Genomic DNA, 19,750 nt, shown 5'->3' on the forward strand with positions numbered 1-19,750 from the left:
AACAAAAATCCCTTAAAGGGATAGTTCACTTTGAAATTAAATTTTGGTATGTTTTAGCTTACCTCAAGGGCATCCAAGATGTAGGTGTATTTTTTTCCGCAGTAGTTTCAATTTTGACATTTTTAGGTCAAACTGTTCTTGTCTGGCAGTCATATAATGCAGGTCTATGGTCACTGTCTCAAAGAGCATGCACAGAGTCCAAATTAAACAGTTCCCCATCGTAAGTACACATTGATGGCCTAAGACACGAAACGATACACTAGATGTCGCCTTAAAGACATTCGTTCCAATGAACTGCCGTAGACAAGGCGACATCTAGTGTATATATCTATGCACCAGTCTGCGCACACGTCACACAGCAGGATGCGCCCGCGCCCTCAGATCACTTGGACGTGGTTGTGTTACAAGAGGTAAAAACAATATAAATACTGTTCGTTTTCTCACACAAACCGCTTGTTTCGTGTCTCATGCCATCAATGTGTACTTACGATGGGGAATTCTTTCATTTGGACGATGGGGAATTGTTTTAATTTGGACTCTGCGCATGCTCTGTGAGACAGTGACCATAGACCTGCATTAAATGACTGACAGACAAGAACGGTTTGACCTTAAAATATCAAAATTGAAACTACTGCGGAAAAAAAGACACCTACATCTTGGATGCCCTTGAGGTAAGCTAAAACATACGAAAAATACCGTGTAGTAAGAACATAAGGTCAGTTTTGACTTTTTATATGGAGCAGTATTTCCAAACCAGGTCTCTCTCTTTTCACACCAACTCAAGTAAAATCTTTTGGAGTAACATTCCCAACATTCACAGGACTATATTGACCGCTGACCGGTCCAGGCTGTGTTCACTCACATGTCATGTTCCAGAATGATAGCGATGCGATGCATGTGCAGCCAGCGCTGCCAGAAGTTAGCGTCCATGGACAGGATTGGCTTCCAGTAAGAGGCAAACTGCGATTGGCTGGAGTCTTTAGAGCCACTGTGCTGGAGGGAAAGGACCTGATGGAGAGCAGGATTGTGGTTAGCATGTTAAAGGGGTGGTTGATTATGATTTCACTTTTCTAACTTTAGTTAGTGTGTAATGTTGCTGTTTGAGCATAAACAACATCTGCAAAGTTACAGCACTAAAAGTACAAAGCAAAGGGTGAGATTTGCTTTTAAAGAAATTGCTTTTTAAGGATTACAACAAACGGCTGGTAGAGACTACACCACATTCCTCCCGGGTTAGTGACATCACTAACCCTAAAATTTACATAAACTCCGCCCCCGGAACACGATTTATAGATTATCATGACAGAATATGCTAATCAATGACTAGAAGATAGTTAACTCCACATCAGCAACATAAATGTAAACATAAACAAAAAGGTTTTTGAAAATTTCAGGACACAAGCTGTTGAAGCTCCGCCCTCTGAGCCGGGAGCAGCAGCTCATTTGCATTTAAAGGGACAGACACAAAAACAGTGCATTTTGCTCACCCTCAAAGTGACAACTTTAACATGTTATATAAAAGTATCTGTGGGGCATTTTGAGCTAAAACTTCACATACACACTCTTGGGGCATCAGAGATTTATTTTATATCTTGTGAAAAGGGCATTATACCACCCCTTTAATATCACCAAAACAGTAATATTGAGAAACATCATTACAATTTAAAGTAAGTATTTTCTATGTGAATATATGTTCAAATGTAATTTATTCCTGTGATGCAAAGCTGAATTTTTAGCATAATTACTCCAGTCTTCAGTGTCACATGATCCTTCAGAAATCATTCTAATACGATGATTTTGTGCTCACTCACCGGTGTGGTCGATCCAGGTGGGATGTAAAACAGAGGAACACCATTTTTTGTGCTTTCGGGGATGGTGTAATGTTCTGGGATAGAATTAAAGGACTGCAGGTGCACTAACATCTGGTCTGTCTGATTTATGCTGTTGAGAACAAACGACATACGGCATTACTTTATGACATCAAACTAAACCTGACAGCAAAGTATCTAAAATCTTCCTTCTGCAATCGCTGTTCAAGTTAACCCAGAGTTTAAAACAGAAATCTGACCTCTGCAGAGTGTTCCAGAAGCGACGGATGACAGACGTCCGGTAGGGGCTTGTGATTGGTTTCCGCATGGTGCAGCTGATGTCATGGAGGATGTCATAACTGCCCTCCATGGTCACCTCCACCCAGGTGGTGCGTTTGATTGGATCCAGGGGCCAGGACGCCACGGCAAGGTACTCGATGCGCATGTTATGCTTCCAGAGGAGGACCAGCTTCAACTCCAACTGACTTCCTCCTTATAGAGATGATTAGATGATTACATGATTATTGAGAAATCCCAATTACCTATTGCAAGGCTGCATTAAAGGTGCAGTGTGTAAATTTTAGCAGCATCTAGTGGTGAGGTTGAAAATTGCAAACAACAGAAGTTATGGTGGCCGACAGGAAGTGATGTCGTCGTCTGAGACAGCAGAGAGTAGCCAGTTAATCAATGTGGTTTCTTTACAAAGATACATTAAGAAATTAGGTTTACTTAATTGTTCAGTAAAATGACAGATATGTTATTGTGAATATTATTGTTACTTGTTCATCATTGTTTCAGTGTTTTATTCACTGACTTTAGCTAGCTTCTTTGCACGAAAAACAACATAGTGACGAAACGTGTTTGTCCATTTAGGGCCACTGTAGAAACATGGCGGCGCATTTCAATGTAAGGGGACCCAAGGTGTATGTAGATAGAAATGGCTCATTCTAAGGTAATAAAAATATAACGCTTCTTTAAGTAAGGTCTTTATACACCACTGAAGACATAGTTATGTCTATGATATTGCGTTTCTGTCAACAGATCCTCCTAAATATTACACAATGCACCTTTAAAGGTGAAGTATGTAGTTTCTGTGACACTAGTGGCACCAAGCGGAATTACAAAAAATAAAGCATATTTTTATACGCCCTTATGAAGCTCCTTCGGGTACTTGTGAAGGCATGTCTCAACAGGTAAAATTAGGCTACTTTCAATAAAAGATCCAACATATTAGGAATACTTTTAGCTGTGTTGCTATGCATCATGAGAAATCAAATGAGTAGTATAAACTGATTCAGCCTTTATAATAAACCCATTCACAGTCTCTGCACCAGTAGCATTTGTTTACATGACACGCCACAACTATTTGAGGCTGAGTAAACATTTTACACAGGTACATTTGAATCTGAACGAGTGCATGATGATGCTGTTAGGTAATGAAGTGTCCATTGTAGCGTGCTGCACTGCTTTGCAATGTCAATGTGCTTTGATGATTCATGATCTGTTCATGATTGTTTAATCTTTAAGGGGTCTAAATGCACTTTTGTAACTGAAGATAAATGTCTTTTCCCATGCAACCATGTGACATAAATACATACCTTCTATAGGTTAAGAGGGTGTATTTTATCCTTTAAATGCATAAAATATGTAATTTGCATAAGATCATTATACAAGTGTATGTGAGGGTGTGAGGGTGTGTGTGGGTGTGGGTGTAAATGGAGCAAGGTGCAAAAGAGAGTACACCTATGCAAGTGTATTTGTATTTTTTTTATTATTTGTTGTATTTAGGAATAAATGCTTTATGTGTATATGCCTTATCATGGATGCTGGATGTAGGATTAGGTCTACTGCTTTTTGATGGGGTTGGATGATTCGGATGATCTAGATGGGGAGGTTCGGCTCTATAGTGACATTGGTGCATATACCACTTGCAAGCAGTATGACCTAGAAAATCTTAAACACTTAAGTATGAATAATAACTTTTCGGTGGTCCATATTAATATCAGAAGCCTAACCAAACATTACGATCAACTAGTGTCAATGCTGTCTGTATCAGGTTGTAGCTTTGATGTAATTGCTTGTAGTGAAACCTGGTTAAATGATAGGTCATACTGTGATTCTTTAAACCTTAAGGGCTATAAACTTTACTACAAGAACAGATTAGGTAGAATGGGTGGAGGTGTGTGTCTTTATGTTAACTCAAGATTCCAGGCCAATGTCTGTGACAATTTGGCCTTGGATGATGAACAAATAGACTCATTGTTTGTGGATATAAGTATCAATGCAACTAGTAATCTTATCGTTGGCATAGTGTATCGCCCCCCTGATTTGAATCCTATCACTTTTACTAGTAAATTTGAGGAAACTCTTTTTGATATCAACAGGAAAAATCGAAACTGTATAATCCTCGGGGATTTTAATATTGACATCTCTAGGGATGGTTCTATTAAAAATGATTTCATGAACACTCTTCACTCCTCCTCCTTAATACCGACTATTAATAGATATACTAGAGTAACTCACTCATCCAAGTCTATTATTGATAATATTATCACAAACTTACAAAACTTAAGGTTGGAGTCAGGTGTGGTTGTGACTGATATATCTGATCACTACCCAATTGTGCTATCTTTAAACCTGGCATCCAAACCTCCACCTAAACGTTGTAAGATAAAGATCAGTGTCCTGAATGATAGAACATTACAACAGCTCCGTGATAATTTGGAGAGCAAGGTTTGGACTAGTGTGTATGAAACCCGTGATCCAGAGACTGCCTATGACAGTCTAATTCACGAATTAAAGGAGTCCATTCATAATACCATTCCAGTGAGGACTGTCATATGCAGAAATAATGATCATCACCCTTGGCTCACTAACGGGATTCTTAATTCTATCAAACGTAAAAATAAACTTTATAAGGTTTACAGGAAAAATCCCAATGATGAAAATAAAAGTAAATATTTTAAGTTTAGAAATAAACTCACTCATATTATGAGGAAGAGTAAACAAATTTACTATACTGAACACATTAATGCAGCCCAAGGTGACTCCAAAAGGACTTGGGCTGTGTTGAATAAAGTTCTAAACAGGGGCCAGAAGTCAGCTGTGCTACCCGAATGTTCAAATGCCAATTCACTTTCATTAGCTGATAGTTTTAATGATTACTTTGTCTCCTTAGGTGGAAGATCTCGCAAAAAAAATTTGACCTCCCAACGGATCCTCTTTTAGACACTATCTCAATGGAAATTATAAACAATCTTTTTTTATGAAACCTACTGATAAAACTGAAATTCATAAAATTATTACAAATTTAAAGAGCTCTCGTACAGGAGGGGTTGATGGAATATGTAGTAAAATTATGATAGCTGTTGCAGATATAATAGCACAGCCACTTACACACTGCATTAACCTATCACTTCTGTACGGCGTAGTGCCAAGTATGACAAAAATTGCCAGAATTACGCCAATTTACAAATCAGGTGATAAAAACAATATGGGTAACTACCGTCCAATTTCTATTTTACCATCTCTGTCTAAGGTATTAGAGAGAGTGGTACACAGTAGGTTAAATCATTATTTGGATAAGCTTCACATTTTAGTGAGATCACAGTATGGTTTCAGGAAAGAGAACTCTACCTTTATGGCTGTTTTAGACCTTATCGAAAAAATCAATGATTCTTTAGATCAGGGTGATTGTGGAGTTGGTGTTTTCCTTGACCTATCCAAGGCATTCGACACTATTGATTTTAATATACTCTTAGAGAAATTACATCACTATGGCGTTAGAGGAGTAGCACTTGACTGGTTTAAAAGTTACCTATATGGTCGTAAACAATATGTGATGATTAATAACCATATATCTCAAAATAAAGAAATCAAATATGGGGTTCCCCAAGGCTCAATATTAGGTCCATTACTGTTCAACATATATATAAATGACTGTCAATTCCTCTCAAGTATTTCAAAAGGTGATGTTTGCAGACGATACAAATTTGTTCTTGTCACATAAAAATTCAGGTGACTTACAAATTCTTTTAAGTGAAGAACTACAAAAAATTGCTGTCTGGTTCAAGTGCAATAAATTATCTCTTAATATTAAAAAAACAAACTATATAGTGTTTTAATCAAACATAAGGGCATCAGCCACAAAACAGTTTTGCCTCAAAGTAAATGATGAGGAGATACTACCAGTTACCTCCACAAAGTTTTTGGGGGTTTACATTGATAAATGTCTAAATTTTAAATGCCACATTGATCACTTGATGCAGAAGCTCTCAAAATATGTTGGTTTGTTTTTTAGAATACGGCACTATCTTACATTACCTGCTCTTCTCACCCTGTATAAAACTCTGTTTGAACCTCACATTAGCTATTGTAATGTAATTTGGTGTAATACTTACCCGAGTCACTTAAATAAATTAATAAGTCTACAAAAGAAGATAATACGAGCCATGTCGTGGTCTAGGTATAACACTCCCACAAGACCGTTCTTTCACTGTTATGGTCTACTCCGGCTTACTGAGTTGAATATATACCACAATGCGTGCATTATGCACCAAGTGGTTAATGTGACAAATAGCAGGCTATCTCAGCTCATTCCAATTAGTAGTCCGCTTCACGCGCATGCCACTAGGAATAAATACCTGATCACTGGTAAAAATAGAAGACTTAAAAGTGCAAGTTTGAGCATTACAAGTAGAGGTCCAAAGATTTGGAATGAGTTAGATGGCAAGCTGAAGGTGCTGAATTCTGTATCCATCTTTAAGAAATTATTAAAAAAGGAACTTTTACGTTTGTATCTACACCCTATTCAGTAGCCTACCCAGATCATAGTAGATTCTAAAAGCATTGTCCTGATTTCCTTTTTTGTGTTTTATGTTGTATGGTGTATTTTGGTATGATTCCATTGTTGTGTGATTTGGTGTTAAATTTGTTTTTTGTTTGTTTTGTTTTTTGTTCAGTTTAAGTATTCGTTTTTAATGTATTACTGGTATGTCAATATGTCCTCAGGCTCCCTACTATAAGCTTGGATAGCTTCTTTGGGAGACCTGATTCACACATGAATATATGTGCTATCTGAATTATGCCGTTTGTTCTGATATTTTGTGTGGGTGAACTAATAAAGAAAGAAAGAAAGAAAGAAAGAAAGAAAGAAAGAAAGAAAGAAAGAAAGAAAGAAAGAAAGAAAGAAAGAAGAAAGAAGAAAGAAGAAAGAAGAAAGAAAGAAAGAAAGAAAGAAAGAAAGAAAGAAAGAAAGAAAGAAAGAAAGAAAGAAAGAAAAAGTATATTTCAACACTCAATACCGCACCTTATGAGGTTAAAGTACCTTTAGTGATGTTAATCTCTCGGATGGTGTATCCCTCTCTCAGTCTGATAGACAACACACTGATCAAATCAGCATGCACTTCCTTTTCGGTGTGTTTCTTCCTGCGCATCACTAAGGCGGGGTTTCCACTGGCCGACACCAGGTGTTCATTAAAGAGCCTGTGCTGGGAGACTAGAAACACAGGAATGACACATGTCAGTCATTACAGTGCTGTATGCAGAACCTAGTGTGTGTATGTGTGTGTGTGTGTGTGTGTGTGTGTGTGTGTGTGTGTGTGTGTGTGTGTGTGTGTGTGTGTGTGTATATATATTTATTAGTGCTGTCAGTTAAACGCGTTATTAACGGCATCAACGCAAACCCATTTTAACGCCGTCAATTTTTTTATCGCGAGATTAACGTTCTTTTTGGCCTAGCAACCTTTGTAGTTTTTTTCACATGCTGTTGCAACAACTAGTAACGTTAGAAAAACTACAACACAACACCACACCGGATCTAGCTAGACCGGAAACAAAACAACAGGCACGCCACACACACTTGTTTGAGCTTGCGAGCCGGCCAAAGAGTAGTAGGCTAACGCTAGTGGATGGTGAGCGCAAGACGCTAAAATGGATGCCAATAAGATTCTGAATGGAAAGTTTACTTTTAAAAAGTTGCCAAATCGTTTCATTGACAGGACCAAAGTGATCTGTGTGTTTTGTCGTTGTGAAGTGAGCGATCATCGCAGCACGTCCAGTCTGAAACACCACTTGACGTGAATGCGAATTCTCTGATGCGATTATTTGCTCAGAGTGTGAATGTTAGTGTGAAATTGAACACTACAGTATATGCCAATGTTGTTTTCAATAAAAAAACATCTGCACAAAGCAAGCCAATCCACTTTTCCATGTTGATAAGAGCATTAAAATGAGAAAAAAAATGGGACAAAAAGAAATCAAGGGACATTTAGAATAGATAAAAATGTGCGATTAATTGCGATTAACTGCGAGTTAACAATGACATTAATGTGATTAATCGCGATTAAATATTTTAATCGTTTGACAGCACTAATATATATATATATATATATATATATATATATATATATATAAAGATATGTCAATTTGTATATCATATATCAAAGCCAATCAAATCCTAGGTGTATCTATTCTAGACTTTTTATAAGTGAAAGTAAAATCAGGTGCAGTTCCAAGCAGTCACATGGTTCATTTAAAAAATGACTCAGCATCTTTAAACATTGCAAAAGGAAACTAAAATACTTCATATTTTTTAAATATTTTAAATATGAGGGAAGCACAAAACACTAAACTTGGTTAAGGTATTTATCTGACAAAATTATTTGGCAAAAAAAGGCAAACTACAGCTACAGGTTTTATTTTACTATGCAAAAAAATGCATAGAAAAACAAAAAGTTCACAGCATGCATTGACTACTACAGCATAATCAGTTATTCATATTTTTTTGGTTCTCTCTTGTTTTTGCATGTGTTCAAAAAAAATTTGAATGGCAGCCTGGCCAAAAATTATGTTGGCACAATTTCATTGCATAATCACAAGCAAAACAATTGACTCCAAGCACAAATACAAAATGCTAAGAAAAGGTTTAACACATTTATAATAATTTCAAATAAAGGGTGAAGATGTCAATTTTCCTAGACCGGACATCATTTTTGGCCACTACTGTAGTATAATAGCATATTTCCTATTTAAAAGATACCGCAGGCTCATATTTCAAGAAAAACCATGGACAGTTTGAAATGCTAAAACAATGAAATACTCAGCAGGGCCTTCTCTTAAAGGGTTAGTTCACCCAAAAACGAAAATTCTGTCAAAAGTTCTGCGCAAAAAAAAACTAAAATAACGACTTTCATTCAACTCTTCATTTTCTTCTGTGTGGGCCTCTGAGTGAGTTCACGTAGTGTAACAGCGCAGCGCTTCTGTGTTGTACGTCAGAACCATAGACTGTAAAAAAATATGGACGTAGTGTCCATGTCGTCACCCATAGGTTTCTGAAGAGTTTCTGAAGCCTAAAGTGGGCGTGGTCGACCGTCGCCATCTTGGTAGCGCGTCACTCCCGAATTTATTTATTTTTACAGTCAGACAATTAGCTGAGGTAATGTGACGGCTAACAGACAGCAGACAAACAGCTAATGATGACTAATGACCACAGCAGCGGGAATCCACCTGTCACTCAAAAGTGGACACCCTTAATTATGCAGAACTTTAAGGCTTAATATAATTTAAACGGATGAGTTATAAAAAAATTCACCCCCCTCACAGTCGTCATGAAGGGCAAAATAAGCTATATAGACCAAAGCCACTTTTTGCTCCAGACTGTAAACGTGTTTTTTTCTGCTGTAAAGTTGGGCATTTCAACAGCCTCCAGCGGCAAGTCGATGAATTGCCGTTTAATTCACTTCCGTGTTGATTTCAAGAGAGAGACAGGTCAGGGAGGTTGCCGCTTGGTCAGAACATAGGCTCACTATTGGCCAGCATCACACACGCATCAATTTGCGCACAAAAAGTATTCTCGTCGCTTGATGAACTTAAGGTTGAGCCACTGTAGTCACTTGGACTAATTTAATAATGTCTTTACTAACTTTTCTGGGATGGCAGATATCGATTACCCAGCAGCCTATGGAGGAGTGAGACAGCTCTCAGATTTCATCAAAAAATCTTAATTTGTGTTCAGAAGATGAACGAAAGTATGACGGGGTTGAAACAACATGAGGGAGAGTAATTACTGACAGAATTTTAAGTTTGGGTGAACTAACCCTTTAAGCCTGAGTTGAGCTTACAGCAGTAGTACTCTGGGTTCATGGACTCGCCGGTCCTCAGGAAGGAGTATGTGAGGAAGGAGCGGTGGTAAGTGTTCATCTCGACGCCGGTCGAGTCGGACTCGGGACACATGGACAGATAGGAGCCAAAGGTTGCCATGGAGATGAACTTCATCAGCTCCACGTTGGGGATGTAGCCAAAACTACAGTCGTAGGAGTACGCGCCGCCCACCTGAGGCAAACACAGGAGAACACAAGGGAATGTTATGCTTTATAACAGACCAGTTACACAGTCAACGAAATCTACTGCATTTACAATATTGTTCAAAAGTTTGGGGTCAGTATGTTTTTTAAATATTTTTATTCAGCAAGGACACAATAAATTGATGAAAAGTGACAGTAAAGACATTTATAATATTACAAAATATTTTTATATCAGTTAAATGCTGCTTTTTTAACTCACATAAATGTTTGAGCAGCAAATAAGCATATTATTATAGTGATTTCTGATGGATCATGTGACACTGAGGAGACCTCAGCATTGAATCACAGATAAAAATTACACTTCAAAATATAAATCACATAGAAAACACTTATTTTAAATTGTAATTGTATTTAACAATATTACATTTTTTTCTGTATTGCTAAAAAAAATGCAGCCCTGATGAGCAGAAGAAACTTCCAAAAACTTTATTTTTTAAATCATAACGACCTCAAACTTTCTTTAAATGGTAATGTAAAGAACTTTAATATATTTGTGGCAATGAACATGAACATGTCAAAATGGATCTGAGCAGTACTTGAACAAAGGAACAGGCGATGGTTCCACTTCTCAGCTGGTTCAGCAGAGTTTCACACACAGCTACATCAGGAACGCTCGTCACTCCATCTGTGATGATTATTATACCTGCGGGACAACACAAAAGATTAATTGTACTTCATGCATTACCATTCATACTGCCCACTCAGCAGCCGACCACCTTTTGTTTCGTTCTTACGTGTCATTTAGCCATGGGTAAATGACGTCTTTAAAATCATTTACAGTATAACTCATTTTGTTTCGGGGTGCACTGATTAAAACTAATGAATACATGTAAAATAAATGGCTTGTACTGGTTCAAACTTGTAGTTCAGTTCGCTTGGTTCGTTTGGTCCGGACCAAAAAAATTATAATTTAGTCCGGTTAGCGTTCACATTAGCGAACATTTAAAACAATGCTGTGTTCTGGGCTAAATTTGCTCGTGAAGAGCTTATAAAATGTGTAAAGGAGTCAAAACAGCGGCAGGAATCCCTCCGTCACACACACACACAGATCTGCTGCGAGGAGACGTGGTTCTGATGCCTGTCCTGAACTGTGATGGACAACATCGCGACTATGACTAGAAAAAACAGGTGTGTAGAGCATTATGTCCTTTTTAGGGGCGCATCTTGTGACATCATGTCCTGTTTTTGGTTCGTCTACATGTCTTTGGACCATGTTGAGTTTATATTTCAGTCGAACCGCACCAGAGATTGTTTGGAAGCGGATCGAGACTCATCTTTTCAGCGTCTCGGTCCGCTTGTTTGGTTCGGATGGCAGCGTTCACGCTTATTCAAATAAAACGCACTAACAGAGCAATTGCACCAGAGTTTGTTTCAATCCAACTAAACATGCTGAGTGTGAACACACCCTAAATGTGATGCTCACTGGATTTCAACATCATGTGGGGAACAGGATAGAGACACTGACCTGCACCAGAGTTTGGAGGCAGAAGTTGCAGCGCCAGAATCCCCTGCCTCACCATGCTGACCAGCCCCACGTCTGCCGTCACCATTGAAACCCCCGGCTTCCTCGGAGACGGTTCCTCCACAGCCTCATTGGAGAAGGACTGATAAACAGATCCATTGAACTGAAGAACATACAGAGAGATGTTTTTTACACAAACACAATTACAAACACACACTACTGTTCAAAAGTTTGGGGTCGGTAAGATCGTTTAATGTTTTTGAAAGAAGTCTCGTCTGCTCACCAAGACTGCGTTTATTTGAGCAAAAATACAGTAAAGACTATTGTGAAATATTATTACAATTTAAAAGAACTGTTTTCTATGTGAATATATGTTAAAATGTAATTTTCCTGTGATCAAAGCTGAATTTTCAGCATCATTACTCCACTTACATTTGATTTATTGAATGCATCCTTAATAAATATATGTATTAATAAGAAAAAAATAATCTCACTAACCCCAAACTTTTGAATAGTAGTGTATGACAAGACGCTGTAAAATTACACATGAACACTATTAAGCAACAACATATGAGAGGTTATGCAAAATTAGCATAATGAACAATGGTGCCTTTTATCATATTACACTTGTTGTAATTTTATGAAAGCAATGTGATTTTTCAGTGATTTTACCGATGCTAAGTTTTGTTTCATACCAATAAATAACATTTAACCAGGGCCTAAACTAACTTTTTGCCACACATGCAAAAGGCCGGTGACTTAAGAAAATATATCGGCCATTAATATTTTTTACCTGCCATAAAAAAAAAAGGCAGTAATGACATTCACAATTTATTTATTCCAATTTTGATACCACAGCTAAAACTACTAGCCTAACTAACTAATAGAAATTTACAAACATTATTAAAGACAAGTAAACAGTCAGTAATAAAATAAGAACTAATAATCAAATTACAAGCAAAAGCACAAATAAATACAATAAAACAAAGATACGAATGAAATAAACAGTGCTTCTCTGGTTGACCATGTACAGGAATTTAAAGTAAGCAAATGTAAAGTAACTGCATATTCTTCATAGCATAAATTAGACATCCTTATTAATTATTCCTTATTAAAGTTACGAAAGTTATTCAGTCAAGAGTAAGTGATTTTTTCTTTGTCTTTTGTTTGATTAACATTAAAACAGTCAGCAGCAGGAATATTAGGCCGCTGTCACTTTAAGAGCGAATGCACGAATCTCATCTACTGATACACATCTACTGTGAATGTGTCCACTCAAGTGCAAGAAGACATGAAAGAGAGCTCAGTTTAGTAAGTGAACGAAGCTTTCTGAAGGAAATGAGCTCCCTTTGGTGTCTTCTTGCGCTTGAATGTTTAAATTGTCAAGGCTTAAACCTTCGTGACAATGCAGCGCTGGCCCGTCAACTGTCCTGAGCGTCGTTCACATTTCTTCACTTTTTTGCATTGTTAGAACTCAAAAAAAATTTACTGGCCAACTTGTGAGTAACACCATTTCATACACCGATTTTAACTCGCATTTGGCACTTGGTTAGTGTTAATTTTAGGCCCTGCATTTAAAGGGATACTTCACCTCTGGAAAGATGAATGTGTATTTAAAATGGGTCATTTATGTAGAAGAAATGTTAAATTATTTTTGAATTTGGAGCCTTCAAGACTGAGAAAAGCCAGAAAATTTATTTTTGGCTCATGTGGATGAAAGACAACAACTCCCAGATTGCACTTGCTTCGCTGCCCTAGGAGGCCACTCCCAAGCCACGCCTACCGGTAAGAGTGTGCAGTTTAAAACAACAAGACTAGGCTACTAGTGAGTCTTCGTGACGAGTCTGTCCGGGATTTCGAGATCGCCCAAAATATCTGTGATTCGGCTTTTGCACTCTACAGTCGCCATTCATTATGTTTACTGTGGCGAGCAGGACGAGGCTGAGGGGCGCGGAGAACGATGAGAGGCCGGTGGCGTCATTTCTGAGACGCGCCGGTCTCGTATCTCTCACGGAGGAGCGGGAATTTTCTTAGCAATGTTAAAACACACATCAACCGATCACTTGTTTAGCGTTCATGTAAACACTACATTCAGATTCACCAATCGGAATGAATTCAGTTAGATTGAAACAAAAGGTGTGCATGTAAACAATGAATGGCGACTGCAGAAAGCAAAAGCTGAATCCCGGATATTTTGGACGATCTCGACGGCCGGACATGTCCGGGAAAAAGAGGATGGTAACTCCTACTACTCAGCTTTCTCCACAGAACAAGAGCCTGCTAGCTTAGCTTCCAAAGAAAGATGACTGACACTATGTGTACATTCTGTGAGTGAGATCCCACCCTCTATGGGCGGGTTGAGAACATGCGGGACAGCTCCTACTACTGGCTGTAGTCTTTAGCCTCTGGCCAAAAAATCCTCCGATGACGCAAAATGACGATTTTTGCGACATCGGAGGATTTTTTCCAGACAAAAAAATACATAAATCTCTCGTCTCAGGGGGACATGAGGGAGGAAAGCACAGTAATTCGAAAATACTACAGGTTTTCTACTAATACAAAGCTTAATGCTAAATTCTGAAGTATCCCTTTAACTTTGGTAAAATTGCTGTAATGCACTGCAATGTGGCTTCTTGCTGCTTACTGCATGGCTGTATAAAATCCACAAGCGCTCTTGCCTGATTGTGCTGCTGCTGAAGGACGTCAGCGATGCTGCTCTCCACGGCTCTCAGCTGCTGATAGATCTGATGCAAGAACTGCTCCAAATCCATACAGTCCAGCTGACAGCCCTGAACCAACACCTGATGGGCAGAATCATGGCATATGACCGGTCAGAAAACACGTTCAACTAATGTGCATTTATAGATTCACAATGACCCACAATCCAGACCTGATGAGAACTAAGGCCAATGATGGAGGAATACGCCAGAATAGTGATGAAGATCTCTGGCTGGAACAGGTGATCAGTTCCTGGGACTTTAAAGGGTTTTGCCAGACCAATCAAGCACCGAGACAGAGCATGGAAGACTTCGTCAAAGATCATCTCTCCTGTGCTGTCATCCTGAAGACAAGTGACATACGACACCGCACTCTTAAAGGTACAATATGTAATAAAATATCCAAAAATCACTTGCACAGTGTGATGTATTTCCTGCAGTTGTGTACTTACAATATCCCAAAAGTTCCCAAAGAGTTTTAATTTCAGAGAAATTCCAGTTTTAAATAATGGCTCGTCCCTGTTCACTTGTCGCCTGTCAGTGACGTAATATCCGCGTTATCTCTGGTTTCCGCTCGTACTGCCATAGTAACCATGGCGACGGACGTGGACAACTGCGTTGCGTCTAGCCGCGCTCACACTGTTGTTGTTTCGCTCAAACATTATGGATCATGGCAAGCAGACTTTGGGACAAAAGGAGAACTTAAACGAGGATCAATATCAGCATGGCGTTTTCGAGATGACGAGAGTTAGCGTCCGCGACTAACTTCGACTCGACAGAGACGCGCAAACGTAGAGGTGAGCAAATGTACATAAAACGAATCGATGTTAAATAGCTCAACATGATGAAATGTTAGGATATGATCAGTATGTTATTCTAATGTTGATCTAGCTCACTGCTAGTCTCATACAGACTAACTAACACAGAATAACATTATAACTTTAACACACTCAAATGCAGTTTAGTGTGATAGTGTAGAGCAAGTGAAACAGCGCTGCGTTACCTCACAAGTTTCATTCGTCAAATAAACTGACCTGTGTGAGTATTATTCAGCACTTGCGGGTAAGTTAGTTCGGAAGAATTAATTGTCCTTATTCCTTTATATCCGCTGGACTCGCGTGTGACGCTGATTTCAGTCTCTCATTAGCACTCGCGCCCTGCTTCACACCACAGTCATGTTAAAAACATCAGTGTATCCACTCATCCATAAATATTATTAGATCCATCGGCATCACGACAAGTTACATAATACCGCTTATGCGTCATCAACCTACACTTGTTATTGTAAGAGGTTAGCGACCCCTAGCAGCGAAAAAAATACATATTGTAGCTTTAAAGGGATAGTTCGGCCAAAAATGATATTAAACCCATGATTTACTCACCCTCAAGCTGTTCGTAGAGTTTTGTTTTGCTCTGCTCTCTGGCTGCGCTGTCACGTTCGTTCTACGTCACGACGCTTCCTACGCTACGTCCTATGTCATACGCCGGCATCCATCTCCGTGAACGCGCGTCGACCGCTACCGGAAGCCAGTTATTTTCATTTATAAAGTTGTAAATATATATATTTTTACGACAAAACCGCACGGATTACCCTCAGAAGGCCTTCGTTTATCCCCCTGGAGCCGGATGGATTACTTTTGTGAAGGATGCATGCACATTTTTGGGACTTGAAGGAGTGGACCCCATAACTTGACATTATAACCACTGAAAGATCTAAGACATTTTCTAAAATAACTGAAAATGTGTTCGTCTGAAAAATGATTGACATATGCATCTCGAACGGCTTGAGGGTGAGTAAATCATGGGTTTAATATCATTTTTGGCCGAACTATCCCTTTAAAAGAGTTGATTCCACTTTAAACAAGCCACTGAATGTGATGGTGGCGATTTCTTACCACGATCCCGGTGGACGGGCTCAGGTCCAGCTCGATGATGAAGCGGTACCTGCGAGCCAGGAAGGTCACGCGTGTGGAGGGAACCAGCAGACACGAGCAGGACGAGGGAGGAGAATCCGACTGCCATCCTTTCGGGATGATGCTCAAAACATCCAGCTCATTCTCTGACTTCAGCTGAGGAGATGCAACACAAACATGACCAGACACACACACACACAGAGATTCTCACAGGGTGTGTATGATGGGATACAATGTCATGTGATCCATGAAGATCTGAAATGATCTGGGTAAAAAAACTATTGTTTGCTTTTTCAAGGTATAGAAGGAAGGCCTGAGACATGCATGGAAAGATAATAAAAACAGAATTTTATTAAAGTAAGATTAATAGGCTGATATTTGACCATTTTGAGGTTATTGTTATCAGCTAGTATATATTGTACCAAACAAGTGTTCCTTTCATTTAATGATTTCATTTTCCATCATTAAACATACACTACCATTTAAACGTTTGGGGTCAGTAAGATTTTTTTTTAAAGAAATTAATGGTTTTATTCAGCAAGGACATGTTAAATTGGTCAAAAGACATTTATAATTTTGCAAAAGATTTCGACCAAATAAACACTGTTCTTTCTATTCATTAAACAATCCTGAAAAAAAATGTGTCATGCTTTCACAAAAATATGAAGCAGTGCAAATGTTTTTAACACTGATAATAAGAAGTAATTACATTTCTGAAGGATCATGGGACACTGAAGACAGGAGTAATGATGCTGAAAATTCAGCATTGGCATCAGAAATTAATTACATTTCAAGATATATTCAAAAAGAAAACAGTGATTTTAAATAGTAATATTTCAGAATATTACCTTTTTTTTTTTTTTTTATCAAATAAATGAAGGCTTGGTGAGCAAAAGAGACTTCAAAAACACTTACTAACCCCAAACTTTTGAATGGTAGTGTATCAGAATGTAATCACCTATCAGATACCCTTTTCTCCATTGGAAAGCCATCAGTCGACCACTAAATAATCCCAGTCTGTCTCTTACCAGCTCAGACTGTGGACTGGGCCGAACGACCTGATTGAGGCGGCTGAGGAACCAGGAGAGACGCACGTTGCGTGAGATCCTGTACTCCTCTTTCATCAGCAGGTACACCTGCTCAGCCTCCTCCACCTCCACACAGAAAAACAGTTCATTACAGGAGCAAAATATCATCTAAAAAAACTGCCTAGTCATCGGCTTTTGAAATGAGAGACGAGCTGCTTTTAGAAAGAAACAAAGGCAATAATGATCCTCATGATGTTGAATGTGTACAGTATATTCACCATCTAAATGCAGACTCACATATACAACATCATGGGAATCATGGCAAAGTGCATAATCTGATCTGTACCAGAAATTAACCAGAAAATACACCAAAAACGCCCCAGATATTTCAAATGTGGGGACATAGTGAAAACCTCTGTTTTTTGTGTCCGTTTCCAAAATAAAGGCCCTAGAGCAAGTTCATAAATACACAGGCTGGAGAGGATATTGTGTATATAATATAGAAACTATATGTATATAGTACAATTGGGTCCAAAGGTCTGAAACCATTGCCTTTTTATAATTTAATAATAATAATATCATTAGTAATGTAAAAAGTATCACAAGAACAGGTGTCAAAACACAACATCAGGGTCAGATATTAAAGAAAGTGACAAAAATACCCCAGATATTTAAAATGAGTGGGCATGGTGTAAAACTAACATATAATTTAACATTTCATATATTTCATCATTTGTATCTGGTTATGATTATATCTAGATATCTATTCACTGTCACTCTGACGGTGTTGCTTAGTTATTATTATAAAGTGGTTCATTTACATGAATTGATTCAAGCGAAGCATTCCACATAAATAGACAGCACAACGCCGATAAACAATGTGTTCGTGTCGTTAAAAATATATGCCATTATAAAAATCTAAAAATGCCCTCAAAAATGAAAATAAATTCCAGTGGGCAAAAAAAATACCATGAATCCTCTCAAAAACAGTAAAGAGAAGAATAAAACTAGCATTCCAGATTTCACTTTGGTCATCAAGTGGCGACCAAACAAAGAACCAAAACTGATTATCATACAAAAGTAAAGGAAAACAGAAAGGTCTTCGTAGTTTGAGTGTCTGATTGGTTTGTGTTTTGACAGGTCTGAAAAATGAGTCCAGTGCTGAGAGACACTTGCTGCAGTTGTTGTCCCACAAACTGCATCTAACGTTACTGCTGGAGGATTTTAAAAAGCTTCAGCTAAATTTGATGAACAGCGATAAATACATGCAGTGTGTCCACATTTAATACCATTTAAATATGATCTACACGAACAGCATGTTGTTGTTGTTGTTGTTGTTGTGTAGTGTGAGGGAGTGGCTGCAGACACATGACAGAACTGCATTAATCAAATTTATTCCCAGCCTCTGCGTTTAACTCTTTGCAAATATCTCTTATTTAAAATTCAAATAAATAAAAACAATTATTGCAGAAAAGGGCATTCAGTGTTAGAATAACAGAATAAAAGTCTCAAATGTATTCTAAAATAAACGTGTTCCTCCTGTTCTGTTTATTTGCTCTGTTGCCTAACCTGTAAACAATTTCCGAACTGAACAAAACAAACAAACTCAGTCAAAGTAAGAGTTTAATTTACCTCATTGTCCTGTCTGTCTGCCATGCCGTGCTTCGCATTACTGGCGGGTTGTTTTTGAGCGAGTTTACAGGGTTTGTGTGTGTCAAAATCTGTAAACTGCAGCTCGCCTGACTGCAGCTGCTTCACTTCCGGTTCCACAATTTACAATAAAAGCCCTCATGCATGACCATAGTGATCATACACATGATCCTGTGCGTAGAGAAAATTGTATTTGTGTATGAATGTACATTACAGTATACTTATGATACAAATGTGCAAATTCAACTTTGGTAAAATTGGTATGGTTATAATATCTTAGTAGAATTAAATTATTATTTATGTAATTATTTATTTTGAGTGAAAAGAATGTACATTACGGTATACTTAAAATACAAATGTGTAAATTCAACTTTCCACTCACTACGGTGATAATATAATTGGTAATTAAACCAGAGGTATTTAATTAAAAATAATAATAATAATAATAATTCTACCAATGATATTATCACCGTGCCACTTTGATTGAACCGATAGCTAATTATAACTATTTAATAGAGAAGTAAGGAACCATTATTGCAGGCGTTTTGACAGCCGGACTCGAATTACTGTTGCGAGGGTAGGTGGAGTGGAAAAGGGGATGGTTAATAGATATATAACAGAAAACTACAGAAATGACAGGATTATTTTTACAGATGCATCTAAAAGATCAGATAAAAGGGTGGGAGTGGCTCATGTGGTGCCTGAGCTGGGTTTGGCTGTAGGAAATAGGCTAAGTGATGATTTGGCAGTATATACAGCAGAGCTTGTAGCTATATGGTTTGCCCTGGTATGGGTAGAAAGTAATGGGG

The 19,750-nt window shown here is 38.1% G+C and overlaps 1 protein-coding gene across 11 annotated transcripts in view; it reads right to left on the reverse strand.

The window, feature by feature from the left end:
• Window positions 1–19,079, reverse strand: part of szt2 (SZT2 subunit of KICSTOR complex) — a 134,492-nt gene extending 115,413 nt beyond the window's left edge. For 6 of the 11 annotated variants that reach the window (XM_081379762.1, XM_081379764.1, XM_081379759.1 and 3 more), the window contains exons 1-12: window positions 18,924–19,079; window positions 17,292–17,417; window positions 16,246–16,419; window positions 14,524–14,694; window positions 14,312–14,434; window positions 11,637–11,796; window positions 10,708–10,814; window positions 9,905–10,139; window positions 7,135–7,305; window positions 2,069–2,300; window positions 1,812–1,941; window positions 863–1,008 (exon numbers count right to left, since the gene is read on the reverse strand). In XM_081379762.1, coding sequence (XP_081235888.1) covers window positions 863–1,008; window positions 1,812–1,941; window positions 2,069–2,300; window positions 7,135–7,305; window positions 9,905–10,139; window positions 10,708–10,814; window positions 11,637–11,796; window positions 14,312–14,434; window positions 14,524–14,694; window positions 16,246–16,419; window positions 17,292–17,417; window positions 18,924–18,947 — 1,799 coding nt within the window. In that variant the 5' untranslated portion in view covers window positions 18,948–19,079. The remainder of the gene's footprint in view (window positions 1–862; window positions 1,009–1,811; window positions 1,942–2,068; window positions 2,301–7,134; window positions 7,306–9,904; window positions 10,140–10,707; window positions 10,815–11,636; window positions 11,797–14,311; window positions 14,435–14,523; window positions 14,695–16,245; window positions 16,420–17,291; window positions 17,418–18,923) is intronic. The other 5 variants (XM_081379758.1, XM_081379757.1, XM_081379765.1 and 2 more) reach the window with 1 other exon arrangement.
• Between the last annotated feature and the right edge of the window lie 671 nt (window positions 19,080–19,750).

The sequence above is a fragment of the Scardinius erythrophthalmus genome (assembly GCF_964197995.2).
Source record: "Scardinius erythrophthalmus genome assembly, chromosome: 12".
Lineage (NCBI taxonomy): Eukaryota > Metazoa > Chordata > Actinopteri > Cypriniformes > Leuciscidae > Scardinius > Scardinius erythrophthalmus.